General features: G+C 35.9%; 1 protein-coding gene across 11 annotated transcripts in view; it reads left to right on the forward strand.

Moving 5' to 3' along the window:
* The first annotated feature begins 6,526 nt into the window (after positions 1 to 6,526).
* LOC112055300 (nuclear factor 1 B-type) overlaps positions 6,527 to 17,753 on the forward strand; it is a 78,239-nt gene continuing 67,012 nt past the window's right edge. For 10 of the 11 annotated variants that reach the window (XM_024095335.2, XM_024095336.2, XM_024095338.2 and 7 more), the window contains exon 1: positions 6,527 to 6,827. In XM_024095335.2, coding sequence (XP_023951103.2) covers positions 6,750 to 6,827 — 78 coding nt within the window. In that variant the 5' untranslated portion in view covers positions 6,527 to 6,749. Of the gene's footprint in view, positions 6,859 to 17,753 lie in introns of all 11 variants that reach the window. The other variant, XM_024095343.2, reaches the window with a different exon arrangement.

Here is a 17,753-nt window from a genome sequence, read left to right on the forward strand (position 1 = left end):
CCAAATCAAACAAACAAACTTCCAAACATACATTCAAACATCCATACAAACTTTGGCGTTTATAATATTAGTAGGAAGTAGGATAGTAGGAAGGATTAAAAACAGAACGAATGTCCATTTATAGCAAGAAACGGAAAAACCTCGTTTCCTCTATCTCTAGGTAGTCTGTGCCCCCGGCAGCGCGGCGTACAGTAATATCCCCTAACACTAATCAGCTTCAAATAAATTATCTGCGCGCGCCTTTAGTTTAATGCTTTAAGTGCACTGCGGAATCGGTTCAATTAATTCTGCCTTTTGCCTCGCCTACTGGTGCCCTACTGTGCAGCGCAGCCTTAAATGATTGTGTGTACTTATTCTGTAGTATAATGCACATAGCTGAGCATTAACCCGTTAATCCGTTAATCGTTAATTAACGAAGTTAACATTTTCATTCGTCGTATCGTCATCAACCCATATACGGCTAACTGCTGAGCTCTAGTCTCCTCTCAGAATGAGAGGGGTTAGGCCAATAGTCCACCACGCTGGCCCAATGCGGATTGGCAGACTTCACACACGCAGAGAATTAAGAAATTCTCTGGTCTGCGGGTTTCCTCACGATGTTTTCCTTCACCGATTGAGACACACAACTGAAAAGTTGGAGGTCCATGCCCCGGACCGGATTCGAACTCACACCCTCCGGAATCGGAGGCAGAGGTCATATCCACTGGGCTATCACGGCACAATTTTGATTAACGGATTAATTTTCAAGTTAACTTTTTAAAATGTTAACGGACACGTTAATTTTCGTTAATATGCAGAAGTCCGTTAATCGTTAATCCAATGCCTACTATTTACCGCGCGACGCGAAAAGCAGGTTCAGACAAGTAAGAAATGATGACTGATTTTTTTTCAAAGAAATCAACAAATTACTATATTTATGTTAAATATAGATAAAATCAACAAAAAACAAACTATGGCACTTTTTCCCAGTGCCAGTCCCATCCTTATTTTTCCCATGGTGATCTCACACAATGATATAAAAATGTAATATTACACAGTCATATTAACGGATTAACGATTAACGTTAACTTGCGTTAATTCTTCCGGAATGTAACGCTTTAACGTAGCTAACTTTTTTTTGTAGCGGATTATCGATTAACGAAGTTAACTATTTGATTAACGGTGCCCAGCTATGATAATGCAGCCTTAGCCCACATTCGCACGAGAGTTTTTTAACGTAAAAAAAGCATTGATTTAAAACAAATGCATGTTAAAACATACGAGTATGTTCGCACGATAACGTTTTTAAAACACGACGTTTTTTTGAGCAATGTTGCATTTACAATTTTGGGCGTTGGAAATATACCTACATTTAACTTCATACTATATTATAACGTCTGTTAAAAAAATCTCTCGTGCGAATTAACTGTTTATTTAGACACTATCAGACGTCCTGCGGTTTTATCTGTGTGGTTCCCGTTCCCGTATGATTACGGGAATATGTCATTACGTGGCTTTCTGTTTTTCTATTGATTTTGATCTACTGAACCGATTTAAAAAAAAAATCGGTTTAGTAGATCCAAATATGATTACAATTCATAAACAAGGACTTTCCAGGACATTGAACCTTAAAATATGTAGCAAATCCATTTCATTTATTTTAAATGGATTTTTCTACTTGCTATTAAGCTAAAGACAAGTCAATAAAATCGGGGTAGGGTAGGGGTAGGGTATGGGGTAGGGTAGGGGTAGGGTATGGGGTAGGGTAGGGGTAGAGTAGGGGTAGAGAAAAAGTGCACATAAGTCAAAGCGAAGCTTGACCGGGTTCACTAGTTTTTTTTTTTTTTTTAAAGAATATTTGCCATATCTTTAATAATATGACCAATATTCCCATTGCCCTCCAACTAGTCGGGAAAGACTGTGCTATGAGTGGGTACGACAATAGACCAACGAGGTGAGGATCGAACCACCACCCTTCGGTGATGAGTCTGACCGCTCTTACCGTTGAGCTATTGAGGCTGTAAAGTTTACTATATTTATGTCAATAGATAATACGAACGCCTTTCAACGCCGGCTAGAACAAGAGAACGTAATCTCTAAATATTGGCACTCAACCCAAGATCAAGGTCACACACCAAGAACAATGGCACGCACTTCATAGATGCCAAAAAGCACTGCCTACCCTGAGAACTCAATACAAACTTATGTTGGACCACAGAATACATAGTTGGACGAGGAATTTTACAATTTTTATTTATAGTGCATACCCTAGTTAAACACCTCATGCACGCCACGACCATGAACAACTTATGTATTCGTTGTAAGTTACTTAAATGCGTTCTAACCTGATGTTACTCGTAAGTGACGATGCAAAGAAAATGCTGAGCGGGGTAATTTGGAAGAGGTAGGATTCGTACCTACCTCTTCCAAATTACCCCGTATTCCTCTGACGGTTTTTATGCGGTATCATACCTGAAAGTTAAATCGCTTGCCGATAGGGTGATAACTAGCCATGACGGTTACCTTCCACGATAGCTGAGCCAATTTAGAACATATAAACTTCTAAATCCTACTAATATTATAATCGCGAAAGTTTGTATGGATGTTTGTATTTTTGGATGTTACTCTTTATCTAACGCCGCTACTACTGAAGCGATTTGGCTGAAATTTGGAATGGAAATAAACATAGGCTACTTTTTATTCCGAAAAAATCCATGGTTTCCCGAGATTTGCGAAAACTGATGATTTTGATGATATGAATGTTTGTTACTCATTCACGCCTCGACTACTGAACCGAATTAGCCGAAATTTAGTATCGAGATATATTATAGCATGGATTAACACATAGGCTACTTTTTATCCTGGAAAAGTCCATGGTTCCCGAGGGATTTGTGAAAAACTAAATTCCACGCAGACGAAGTTGCGGGCGTCCGCTAGTCAACCGTGAAATAAGTCTAGGAATAGAAAATCCTCGGCCTCTCTGATGAAAGCCACAGCTGCCAAAGATATTGCCAAACTATAGTTTTTCACAAATCCCGCGGGGACCATGGATTTTTTCGGGATGAAAAATAGCATATGTGTTAATCCATGCTATAATATATCTCAATACCAAAATCTTCCCTGAAAAATGCATTTAAATAACGCTAATGCACGCCAAATCGGAGTAATATTAGAAGTAATGACTGTCATACATACAAACATGCATACACTAAGTCGTCTAAAAGAAAAACGTTCGTAGAATGCTAAAAGTAGGTACACTTTTACTCCATTAAAGGAATAAAACTAAAAGGAATTCAAAAACCATAAATTTCAAAGATCCCAAATAACTGAGACTGAAAAAAAAATATGGAATTACTAAGAAAAAAAATCTGCCCAAATAGCTTCGCCGCGTTCCGCCCAAGATGTGTTTTCAACGCACACAAGCGCATATCACGCACACATGCCGCATACGTGACATTTATAGACGCGTCAGCTGAAAAACATTGCCAAACGAAAATAGTCTTTAATACGATGGAAATAAAACGTAACCAATACTATAGTAAGTTCGATAAATTAGGATATTTCAGAAGTCGAATACAACACTTGAAATTTTTTCGCAACCAAACAAATTTCGATTTAAAATTCTAGGTGTTAGAGTTGGTTTTGCTTTGAATGGTCACAAAAGATATGTCATGTCTATGTTCCGAATGCGAAAGAGCTTTCCGAGCGGAGCCGAGCGCGTACCGATCGAGTCCGAGCGGCGCCGAGACGCGGCGAGTGCCGCGAATGCATTACGACGTTGTGGTTTAGGGTTGGCACTCGGGAAAATTTCATTTTATTATTTTTAATTTTATTACTATTTTTTTCATTTAATAACAAGTAAGACTGCGATCTCACCTGATGTTCAGGGATGCTGTATAAGATAGTTGAACTTACTTAGCAAAGGTCTTATACCTTTGCTAAGTAAGTTCAACTTTTCTACGTGGCATCATAATATGGAGACGCTATATGATACATCTTTGCCAGTGGAGTGATAACTAGCGCCACGTCTCTAGACATTACCTAACCCAATTTAGAAGCTGGGAATCGAACCCAAGATCGTTGTTTTGAAAGTACAGCATTTACAAGTGCACCAGAGAAGTCCCCAATAGTCATACTATCTAATAATGATGTCGAATCTCGAAATATGTAATATTAGCAGACGCCGCGTGGTTCCCGTTCCCGTAGGAATACAGGAATGAAATATAGCCTATAGCACTCGGGGATAGTGTTTTTTTTTAATCTTTACAAGTTAGCCCTTGACTACAATCTCACCTGATGGTAAGTGATGATGCAGTCTAAGATGGAAGCGGGCTAACTTGTTAGGAGGAGGATGAAAATACACACCCCTTTCGGTTTCTACACGACCTCGTACCGGAACTCTAAATCGCTTGGCAGTACGTCTTTGCCGGTAGGGTGGTAACTAGCCACGGCTGAAGCCTCCCACCAGCCAGACCTGGACAAATTAAGAATATCTCAATCTGCCCAGCCGGGGATCGAACCCAGGACCTCCGTCTTGTAAGTCCACCGCGCATACCACTGCGCCACGGAGGCTGTCGAAGTGTAGCTTCCCAACAGTGAAAGAATTTGACAAATCGGTTCAGTAGTCTCAAAGCCTATTCAATGCTAACAAACAAACAATCAAGGAATCAAAATTTTGCTGTTTATTATTTATTATAAACTAGCGGACGCCCGCGACTTCGTCCGCGTAAAAATTGATGTAAACTTCTCTACCTCTACCTTACCCTGCTCGTAAACCTACCCAACCCTACCCTACCCTACCCTACCCTACCCTACCCCTACCTTACTCCTACCCTACCGCTAACGCTAACCCTTCCCTCCCCCCACCTTACCCTATCCTAACCCTACCCGTAACCTATCCATACCCTATCCTACCCTACCCCTAATCTACCCCTAATCTACCCTACCCTACCCCTACCTTACTCCTACCCTACCGCTAACCCTAACCCTTTCCTACCCCTACCTTATCCCTACCCTAACCCTACCCTACCCGTACCCTACCCCTACCCTACCCCTATCCTACTCCTCCCCTACCCTATACGTTCCATATCCTTCCCCTACCTCTACCTTGCCCCTACCTTATCCGTACCCTACCCTACACTTTCCCTAAATTACCCCTACCCTACTTCTATCCTACCCCTTCCCTACCTCTATCCTATCCCTACCCTCAGCAAAATTGGTCCAGCCTTTTGTGCGTGGTGCAATGACCAAAAGACTATAATTTCCCAAGCGACTTCTATGCTAATACTATAAAGAGGTATAGTTTGTGTGGTTGTCGGGGGTAATCTCTGGATCTACTGGACCGATTTGGAAAATTCTTTTACCAATAGAAAGCTACATTATTTGCGAGTGTCATAGACTACGTTTGGTCCTCATATTCACACGGGAACGGGAACCTCGTAATTGAAACCGCGGGGCGTCATATAGCGGCATTTCTGCGACTTTCAGAAATTTTGTATTATCTCCGAAACTATATAACTAATTAACATACTGTAAAGGACAAATCTTATCTCTATAATATCCTTGTGATTATTAAATCATTTATTTTGATAAGGATTTAAGTTTAGTTGTGTAAATAATGACGTAAACCTTAGTTTAAAATTTAAATAATTTATTAAAGTACTAAAGGTGCTATATCTGCTAAAATATAAAAGATAGATATATGGTGTCGCGGACTTTTTTGTAGAACTTTTAAAGGTTCAAAAAGCCTCCATACATTTATTTCAGATTTACGCAATGGTTGAGGCAGCGCATGCGAATAAGTAAGTTTTTCGGTCTGACCTGTAAGAGAAAACCCGCGATATCTCAGTAGTTATATATGATAGAAATATAAAATATAGCCTATAGCACTCCCCGATAACGTAGCATTCTATTGGTAAAAGAATTTTTAAAATCGGTCCAGTAGTTCCGAAGATTACCCCATTTCAAAAAACTGTTACAAACTTACAAACTTACAAACTTTACCTCTTTATAATATTAGTATAGATAATATTTATATGAACTAACTAGTTAACTACTATAAAAAATATATGCAGGGATGAAATTTATCTTTATCAGGGATAATAATTATAGTATTCTAATATTGAAAAAAATCTTTAAATCCGTCCATTAGTTTCAGAGCTAGTTCAATTCATACAACCAAACAATACAGTTTTGTCCTTTTTTGTAGTGTAAGTATATTTTGAGTATTTTGTACTTCAAATAAATCTTCAGCCCGGTGTTGGGAAGTGTTACACCATCAAACCTCGATCTTCAAAAATGGAATTTTTCAAACTTAAAGATAGCCTTTACTGTACTTTACTGATTTAATAAAAGACAGGTATGAGTAGTTCTAGATTAGAATGTTTAAACAAACACTCTCCATCTTCGTTTGTTTGTTAGTTGTAAAGCTTATTATATAAAAAATGTCCAAAGGCAAAACATAATACCTCAAAGCATTTTTGCATGAGGATTTTTATTATATTACATGCTAGATATAACCGAATAACATAAGATCGAATGAAAATAACAGAAACGTACAAAAATAACATATCACAAATTACCATTTCCAATTACCAATTTCTATCTGATGTTTTTCCTCGGAAAACTCGCGATAGGCAGCCCTGCGGTGCCCTGGGGCGGGCGGGGGGACTGCGGAGCGGGGCGCAAGGCGCGGAGGCGAACAGTCAAGCTCAGTCAGTCGCGGCGCGCCGCGCAGCTCGCACGCGATCATGCGCGCTCTCTAGCGTATTATGTTCCTCCCCGACCTTCCGCGAGCCTGCATGGTGGACGACGTAGCGACGTACCTCCAAGCGCCCTCCTCGGGACAGGTGGCTACAATATATTAACAACAGCCCATATGTAATTAACAATGATCATATTAACAGATGTTGTGAGCTAATGTCGCTTACCTGCGCCGCGACCGCCGCCCGGATATTTTCGGGTCGTCCGTTTTCGCCTCGCAAGCCCGAGTTTCCGAGTCAAGCACGTGAACTGTGCTTGGGTGTTAAAGCTGCCGAAGGTACTGTAAATTAAAAAAAAATATTTAAACGATGCGATACAATACACACGGGTATTTAAAAACCAAATTTTATAAAATAAATACATGAAATTGTACAGTGCTTGGTTTATTCGAGGTGCTGTAGAAGATTGTAAACTTATAAAATATAATTAAATGACGTGAAAGGATATTTGAAATCTAAAATTTCATAAAGTAAGTAAGTACGTGAAGTTTAATTGCTATAAAATATACTATAAAATAATAAAAAAATAATCAAACAACGCGGTACGTCACATTTGAGAAATACATATGACTAAATATTATTCAATAAATACATGAAATTAAACAATGCTTGGACTATTCAAGAAGCTGTAGTAGCTGTAAATTATAAATTAACAATAATCAGACAATGCGAAACTTACGTCATATTTGGATACATAAATGAAAAACAATTTAAATGGCTGAATATTATAAAATAAATACGGTGTTTGGATTGTTCGAGATGTTGTAGAAGGTAGGTACTGTAAATTAATAAAATATATAATGCAATATGTCACATGCCGACTAAATAGGAATGATATAGATAACACTAACTATAATATAATCAAATAAATGTATAAAATTAAAAAGTGCTTGGTTATTCAAGGTGCGCTATAATTTAAGGAAAAATAATAAAATGCTATAGCATGCCCAACATAAAAATAATATAAAATATAATTTAGCAGTGCTTGAATCAGTCGAGATTCTGTATAATATTTAAAAAATGAAAAAATCTATATATGTACCTACGTGTAACGGAGTGCTTGGTTTATTCGAGTTTTAGATTCAAATTGCTGTAAAACGTATGCGAGATCAATTCTCAATCATTTTTTTATTGGTATTTATTGATCAAGTTATAAGTTTAATAACAGTTAGATAATCCAAATAATTCGACTCAAGCACAGAACTGTGCTCGGATGTGAAACTGTCGAAAGTGCTAAAAAAAAAACCGACCAAATGCGTATCGGGCCACTCGCACTGTAGGGTTCCGTAGACTAAAACTAAAAAAATATACAAAGAAAATCTTATGGAGATATTCAATTTAAAGTATTAATTTTGAAGTAGTTTCATTTTGCTGGAGAGCTTGGTTATCTGAAATGTCGTGCTAAAAATTAAACATTATAAATAGGTAATATAAATAATATCTCCCTTTTTAGCTGCATTGTAGGTCCAGTGGTTAGCCTATGTGGCTACGGAAATGTCTCAGGTTTGAGTTCTGGGTTGGGTTATAAAATATTGAGCTACTAAGAAATCATTCTTATGAAAAGTTCCTAGATTCAAACTAGATTTTTCAGTGATCTTATAGTTCTAATCGGATATTTAGTAGTAGAGCTTTTAAAGCTCGTCCGGATAGACCAACGGGGCGAGGATCTAACCACCACCCTTCGGTGATGAGTCCGACCGCTCTTACCGTTGAGCTATTGAGGCTTTTTATAGGCACATGTGTTACTTGCATGCAATGCAAAGTTTTGCTCTGTTGTGCGATAGATTACACTTACCATCAAGTGACCCATCTTCCGTTAATATTACTATAGAAAATCTTACGACTATTTTATAACACATTCGCTGCGGCACTGATTTTTCTCTATTTTCCTCTGGTGCGGTACGAGGTTTTTTGACCTCATAATAAAACTTTACGTGGTGTGGTACGAGGTCCATCAACCTCGTAATTTTTGATGACGCTAGGTGTATCCTCAGGAGATGTTGACTCTACAACGTGCAATTGCAAAGTCTCCTGAGGATGCTCCGGTTTTGGGTGAAACGTACGTAGAGAGTATTTTGTTAATTAAATTAAATAAATTATTATATATTCATGATAAACTTCTGCAAAGTAACGCCTACTTCTATCCAATATTTTCCGTTAATCACAATCAAAATTAATTTATTTCAAGTTGGCTCAGTTTACAAGCACTTTTGAAACGCCAAGTTTGTTTATTAGTTAATACTCTACAACCGGTTCAGAAGGCAGGTTCTGCTGAGAAGAGCCGGTAAGAAAATCAACAGTTGCTCTTTTAATAAAATCATCAAATAATAATGCCGGGGGGCGTGTAGCGATGAATGAAAAACCCACGACTGATGCATCTCAATTTCCTGCACGTACGATTTCACACCCGTCTTTCACCCCGTCGCCCGCATATCATGGGAGAGTCATCAACAAACTCGCCATGCTATAGTCAGTGGCGTAGCTACCTAGAAGCTATAGGGCTCTCTAGCTTAGGAGGCTCCCGAATCCTTAACGGAAAATCTCAATAGAACTGAACTTTTTATTAAAATAAATATGACATGCTGCAACCCGAAAGTTATACTTTCTAATTCCTATAGAAATTATTAGTATACTAGCGGATACCCGCGACTTGGTCCACGTGGTATACAGTTTTTCACAATTTCCGCGAGAATCATTGACTTTTCCGGGATGAAAAGTAGCCTATGTGTTAATCCAGAGTAAAATCTATTTCCATTCCAAATTTCAGCCAAATCGCTACAGTAGTCGCAGCGTTAAGGAGGAACAAACATACTTACAAACTTATACACACACGTTCACACTCATACACACACAAACTTTCGCCTTTATAATATTAGTATGATAGTGTGATAATATTAGCGTGATTTAATATATTAACTGGATAAAACCTAACTAGTTTAGACAGAACCTGGTAGGGCCCCATTTTTTTAAAGATACACCAGGGCCCTTGGTTAACTAGCTACGCCACTGATACTAGTCGTCGTTATCAACCCATATTCGGCTCACTGCTGAGCTCGAGTCTCCTCTCAGAATGAGAGGGGTTAGGCCAATAGTCCACCACGCTGGCCCAATGCGGATTGGCAGACTTTACACACGCAGAGAATTAAGAAAATTCTCTGGTATGCAGGTTTTCTCACGATGTTTTTAATTTCCTAAAATGAAAAGTTGGAGGCGCATGCCCCGGACCGGATTCAAACCCACACCCTCCGAAGTCGGAAGCAGGGGTCATATCCACTCGGCTATCACGGCTTCTGATACTAGTATTCGTATTTAATTTTGTTTGCAAAGTTGGTAAACAGATCAATAATCTCAATAAACTGTCCCCAAAGTAAAGCTTTGCCGAAAGCTCCCAGTAGGTATGACCGGACGAGACATTCCGAGATGTTTTCCCCGAGATTATTCTCTCTTATTTCTTGTTTTTCACGAGACCAGGTCTGAAATATTGTTCTTTATTACGCTATCTGCAGTTTACGAACCAATAAATTAAGACAAAATAAAATGTCGTTATTAAATTAAACGAATATTTAAATATGTGAACTTTTGCTTAATAATGTTTTAGGTATTGAATGGAAGCAGGAAGTTCATTATGTATAATGAATAATTGTTTTTTGCGATTTAATGAAAAATAACTAACGCGTGTTTTTGAAAGAAAGAAAGAAAGAAAGAAAATTATTTTATTTGGACACACACACATAATACACAAAAGACAACAAATACTTTAAAACTAAGAAAGTAATTTTAAAAATATAGTGAACTAATAAAACTAAATTAAATCCAAAAAAATATAAAAAAATGATATTTAAAAAAATATAAAAAAATTATTTTTCGCAGATAACTTTCTTTAATTATTTTAAATAAAAACGCCTAGCTTTTAAAAAACAATCAGCTTTTTCATTTTAGTATGAAATTATTTTTAATTTAGTCCTTAAATTAATTAATAAGGTTTAAAATAAAGTTCGGTTAAATCAGCAATTCAAGAATTAATGGTTAATTTAAATACGAGTTGTAACCTATTTATATTTGGATTTACCGGACCGATTTTGAAAATTCTTTTACCAATATAAATCCATGTTATTCATTAGTGTAACAGGCTATGTTTTATCCCCATATTCCCACGGGAACGGGAACCACGTGAGTGAAATCGCGAGGCGTCTACTACAGTTAATAAATTGCAAAATAACAATACTTTATTACGAGAATCATGCGTTTTAATACTCGTATGTTAGATAGATACTCCATCTTTAAATAAGCGGGGGTTAAAAGATTTTACCATGTAATGAAAGTGGTGTAAGATCAATATGGTGGTCGTGTATAACTGCAGAGCCAAGCGCCCTCCGTATCTGCATCGGGATGTTCTGTCTGTCTTTGTAAACTTAATGGCGTCTATACTCTATGGCGTATTTGGTACAACACTAATTTTGTTTTGATGTAAGATTTCATGCGTCTATACTGGGCGTATTTGGTAAAACACCGTGTCTAGTTTTATGGCAACACTAATCTTATTTTTATGTTTATTTGGTACAAAATTAATGTGAAATTAGATGTCTAATAACTTTAATTATCACCATTATCGCATACCATAACCTGACGTTTCAAAAGTGCTTGTAAATTAAACAAATTTGAAATAAATTAATTTCGACTTTCATTTAAAACTTAATACATACTCTATTCAAATCAAACTTTGTTTTGGTGTAAATATCAATTCATCTATAAAATCTATGGCGCATTCGGTACAACACTAATCTGATTTTGGTGCAAAACTTAATGTTTCTATACTATTATAGCGTAATTGATACTAGTGTTACTAGTGGCAGAGTTGTTCTCCCTGCCTAGCCGGCAATTTACCTGTATCCAAAAAACATGATAATTCTACCTTCATGATGAAAATCATTACAACAAAATATGGTTATAACGTATTACAACATTTTTAATTTGTTCCGAGTGGGGACAGGCAAAGATCGTTGACTATACAGTCTGAGTTTTACAACATTTTTTGAACACTTGTGATTGATTTCTTTATTAAGTTTGTCAGTAACAGAAATAAATACTAAAAAAGTACTACAGCTTCAAATGTTACTTCGTCGCTTTGGTTTACCAGCGAACTTTTTGAGCAAGATGATTGATAAACATATATTTTTTTCGTCAAAAAACATACTTTTGTTTAATTAATTAAACCAATTATTTATACATCATATTATCATCTCCATATACTTTTAAATGGGAGTATACCTGGGTTCTTGTATTATTGGCCGGTGGGCATTTCCCTTTGGTAAGATCTTACTAGAGCAGCTTTGGATACAGAACTTGCTGTCTTTCCTTTAGAGATATTTTGCTGTATAGTAACTTTGTAAAAACGTAAACGTTCAAAATGTCTACCATCTCAGCATGGAATGGGAAAACGCTGGTTATTTCCACGAAGTTGCAGTAATTTAGAATTTTCTCGCCCGAATGGAGTCGACTCGAACAGATATACTGATGTAGCTAATACAAACTGTGCTGATCGTGCGATATTCTGTCTACGAATGTAACAAAGAAGATAGGGACATAGACACTACCTGAACTTTGTATTACCTATATAATATTACGTCTACCTTATAATTTATAGCACATTTTGCTCGTAAAGTATCTCTTAGTTTCACCTATTTTCAATATCGTAATGTATATAATACACACATGTGCCGTAATGTAATATAAAAACTTGATCATCCGTCTAAAAACGAATAAAAAAAAGGAACTCGTAACATTTGCAAGAAATTGTAGAAGAAGAAAAGCTAAATTTTTTATAATATTTTAAGCTCAATTTTTTATAATATTTTTAGCTCAACCTGGGACTCAAATCGCATCTGCATCTTAACCATTGGACTAACAAGATGTTAAAAATACTGCAAGTGAAACAAAAGCTTGTAAAACGGTGAATATATAATAGGAAAAGCGTTCAGCCGAGCTTTCAACGGTCCGTCACGCTTCAAGCTTTAGTCTAGCCAACCGCACACACTTCCAAGAACTTCTAATATTGTGAAAACCATTTATAAATGTCATATTTGATGATTTGTACACCCGGTGTAAATAAAGAATTCTTTTTATTTGAAAATGTACTGAAAAGAAAAAATTGGAGAAAAGTTTAGAAAAAAAATCTCGATTCTAAGTAAGCTTATATCAAAATATTATTATAAAATGTATAATATAAATGTGACAAATTTAGAATTTGTTTTTAAAATATTTAAAATAAATAAATAAAATTAAAACAGAAAAGCTCATAAAGTTGAGAACTTTCATCTAAATAAAAATAAACGTTAAAAATCATAAATACTTTTATTGTGAGTTAAAATCGAACATCGTAAAGGATATCTACTATTTACAGCAAAAATAATGTTTAATTAAAAATATAAAATTAAGTTATCTACCAACTGACATAATATTACGATTATGTCTTTAAAGCTCAAAAAAGTGACGTAACTTATGAAAAACACAAAAACGTATGAAACAGTCAAAATTTAAAAATAACACTTATAAACGAATTTTCTTCATTATGTATTTTGGGATTTAATACGACTTACAAACCTAATATCCTTTTTAATCAGTGTGTGACAACTTTATGGTTAAAGTTTAGCAAAGCAAAAATGCTACTGGCGTTTATTTATAGCTATACTTACTAAAAGAGGCAATAGGGGACATGGTTTGCAAACAAAACGGGGAAAAAAATAGAAAAGTTAATTAGTTAAATATAATGATTCACCACATTTACATGAAATCAAAATAAACCTTCACTTTTAAGGTAAAGAAAAAAGTATTTAAGCATTTAATAAAAAAAAACATCGTTTCAGTTAATAAAAATAGAGATTTTAACCATGTTAGCTACGGTGTTATGAATTATACTTAAAATAAAAATGTAAAAAATTGTGTACCAAAAAAAAAAACAAATTATTAAGAAAATCTCAAAAATACCCGGCCGGCAGTCGCAAGGCGTTCCGCGCATCGGTGTTTTGAAAAATATACTCGATGTTTTCTCCCCCTACCCCCTATCGTGTTGTTTTTCTCTTTCTGTCACCCTTTCTTGCCACTTTCGGTGTATGGATGTTTTTCACTAACTGTTAATGTTGATATTATCATGCAAACACAACTTGGATGGATCAAAAAGCTGGTGAAACTAGAATATCTGAGCAATTTTTAACATGCCTACTCTAAGTATTATTTTTTAATATTATCTGATTCCATTTATAAAGCTTACTAAAACAATATTTTAATATAGCTGTCATTATAATATAAACAAGTATTAAAAATCTGACAAAAATATCAACCAGATAAGACATTATTTTAATTTTTTTTTTATTTTGGGAAATATAATAATTCCACATTTTCTCAAAACGTGGTCTGGATATTGAATGTGAAGCTCATGACTGCAAACAATTCAGATAATCTAGTTTTTACTGTAAAAATATCATCTGAGACTAATAAACTTACATTTTAAAAAAATGCCAACGCAAAAATATAAAAATCCAAGTTGTGCGTGTTTGTATACTTACTGTAATTATATTTAGTTTTATATTATAATATATGAAAAATTCCCTGTGTATATTAATCTATTAATACTTTTCTAACGTATAAGCTTTACGTAACATAAATTAAAATAATTTTAATAGATTTACGCAAAGAATTTTACATTATTTGTATGTATATACATATATATCTCTTAATTAATATCAGTTTTTATTAAAATCCGACTAGAAAAATGTTTTATCTGTTTTTAAAAATGTTTTGTTTTCTCATAATGTTGACGACGGTTAGCAATTGATTTATTGTTAAGGTTAGAGTTTTTTTTAGAGATTCTTATGTCTTAATCTCTATAAAAACTTGGTATATTAAAAACGCAACAGTATTTAATGAGTGTTTTTATAAACTGTTATTCACACCTGGAGTTTGTTCCAACTTTGCGTTACTTATGAAATAAGATATTATTTTTATCTTATTTTAAAAATTATGCCAGGTGAAAATAAATTACAGGGTCGATAAACATTTTTAATAAGACTAAGTTTTAATTTATTTTTATTAGCATTGAAAATTTAATTATTCGATTGATTAAGTTCATAAAAAAGCAAACTTAGGGCAGGATTAACATAGATACTAAGATAAGTATTATTTTTATCTTGTTTTAAAAATTATGCTAGGTTGAATTAAATTACAGGGTTGATAAACATTTTAATAACACATCCCAAGTTTTAGTTTATTTTATTATCATTGAAAATTTAATTATTCGATTGATTAAGTTCATGAAAAAGATAACTTAGGGCTGGATTAACTAAACACTTAATTAATAAACATTATGTCGTAAGTTTTTCTAGTCGAATTTCCGAATATTGTTGTAAATGTGCATGATTCCCGAATGCACTGCCCTACAGCAAGAATGTGTGCACGTACCCTTATTATTTTTAACTTTTTAATTTGACGTATAACCAAAGGCAAAGGCACGTCCATTAGCGGATTGGATTTTTGATGGAAAAGCCGTGGTTTTCAGCAACGATAGATATTCAATTATCCTTATGGATATTGGATAATTAAATTACGCAATCCCGTCCATCGGCTTATGCCTCGGACCGTTTATTGTATAACTATACATATATTACACAATTTGTTACATAATATACCTACACGTAGGTACCTACAGGATATAATCGTTTTAATAAATTGATATTGTTTCATCTTTTGAGCGTTTTCAGGGGAGATATTGTTGGTAAGTGATTTTTATGTATAACTTTATCGTAAATATAATGTTTTTTTTACTTTTAATATATTTACAGGATGTTATTGATTGATTTTTTAGGTTTCACCATTAAACTTATTGTGTGCTTTTGTTTTGAAGAAATATCTCTTCCATCAGGCTTACTAGGATGTGTCAACTAATAACAGCAAAATCGAAATATCGCTCTCCCTCTCGTCCCATACAAATGAAAGAGCGAGCAATATTTTTGCTATTGGTCGACAATATGTGTCTCTCTTCAGAAAGATGTCTCGTGGCACGCATCCTAGAGAACGTAGATTAACGGCATACAGCTTGAGATGAAGGAAGCTGCAATAAATACTCTCGTACTTAGCTATTCGGGAAAACCTGACTTTCAGCGACAATATCATCTAGATTTGTGTGCCTAGTGACAGTTTTCAATGTTTTCATACTGTGGCGATCGCGTAACTGTAAACGCGAATTTCTAAGGAATTATAACAGTTGTGCAGTAGTGCCACTAGATGGCACTGTTTAATTCCTTAGAAATTCGCGTTTACGGTTACGCGATAGTCACAGTATGAAAACATTGAAATCTGCCACTAGGCATTGACAGAACTTTACGCACTTTTCATCCGAAAACCAGGGCCTCTAGCCAAGTCGATTGTCGATGTCGATGATGTCGATTTTCTTTCTTCACGAATAATAAAGTCCAAAATAATCAATAGACCAGCTGGTATTGTATTAAGTTGTTAAGTATGGCATTATTTTTGAAAAAAAAAAAAAATTTCTTTGATAATTTGCGATCGAAAACGCAGTTAAAACCGTGGCGCGTTGCTAGTGTATAATTAACTAACGGGTGTATCGTTTTCACTTCCTACCTATTCCGCGGCTGTTTGTTTTGGAAAATTTTCCCATTATTTTGTTTCATGCTACTATTTATGTCAGCGCTGAGTCAGTCGATGATTTAGTAGTTAGCAGTGGCGAAGGATGGAATTTAGACGAAGCCGTCCCAAAGAAAAGGAAAATTATATAGCTTGATATAAATTAGTGAAGGAAATAGTAGTCTGAGACGGATATGACGTCGCTCGATTGGCTGAGTTAGAAGGTTTCAAGGACCTGACCCTTAAACGCTTAAGTATAAAGTGTAATTTCTATATTGTAGGAAATAGTAGTCTGAGATGGATATGACGTTGCTCAATTTCGTGTTGGCTGGTGCCGACGCTAGGTGCCGCGACTTGTTTCCGTAAAAAGTAGGGAGTTAGAGAGGGGTAGCGATAGGCGGGAACGACTTGCGATATAAGGCGCTCGTCGTACGGTGGGCTTCTGTATGCTCGTTGCGTTCGAGCCGTCCACATTTCTTATTATGTTATGGGTTACTTGAATAGGCGGGGAGAGTGACTTGAGTGGAAAAGGGGAAAAGGGGACCTAGGTGGTCAAACAACACTGCGCTTTGCGGTGCGGGGTCGCCATTCCAGCACTTTGGGACGCCAACATCCATCAGCTCTTCGAGCTATGTGACCTGCCTATTGCCGCTTCCTCTACGCGACTCATAATTTCTCATCAAATCAAAGAAAACTAGTGTCGAACAAAGGCTTCACAATATTTGTCAGGACAACTTAGTTAACAAATCAAACCGTAACCAAAGTAAGACCCTATAATGGCAGAGAATTCGTTGAGTGAAGTCACGCACTTATGAACGCTGCGTGTAGGGTTAAAGGTACCTTTGACTGTTAACAAACACTCCCCTTTTCCACTCAAGTCGCTCTCACCGTCCCAAGTAACCCATAAAGAATTACACAACAAGAAATGTGGACGGCTGAGAACGCCACGAGCACACTGAAGCCGACCGTACGACGGGCGCCTTAGGTATATCGCAAGTCGTTCCCGCCAACTGATCGCTACCCCTCTCTAACTCCCTACGCTTTACGAAAACAAGTAGCACCACCTAGCGTCGGCACGAGCCAAAACGAAATTGAGCGACGTCATATCCATCTCAGACTACTATTTCCTACAATATAGAAATTACACTTTATACTTAAGCGTTTCCGGGTCAGGATCCTTGAAACCTTCTAACTTCCAAAATAACCATCCCGATTCCATAATTAGCGTACCTACTTAGCTATAGTAGGAGTATCAGCTGTCAAACTTTCATCAGCTGACAAAGAGACCAATGTCTAATAGCCACTGACTCTTTGTCTATAGTATAGCCAACATAAGGCTTTCACCTCGTTTTAAATGTAACGTGTAAGTTGTAGGGG

Source organism: Bicyclus anynana, chromosome 25 (genome assembly GCF_947172395.1).
Source record: "Bicyclus anynana chromosome 25, ilBicAnyn1.1, whole genome shotgun sequence".
NCBI classification, from domain to species: domain Eukaryota; kingdom Metazoa; phylum Arthropoda; class Insecta; order Lepidoptera; family Nymphalidae; genus Bicyclus; species Bicyclus anynana.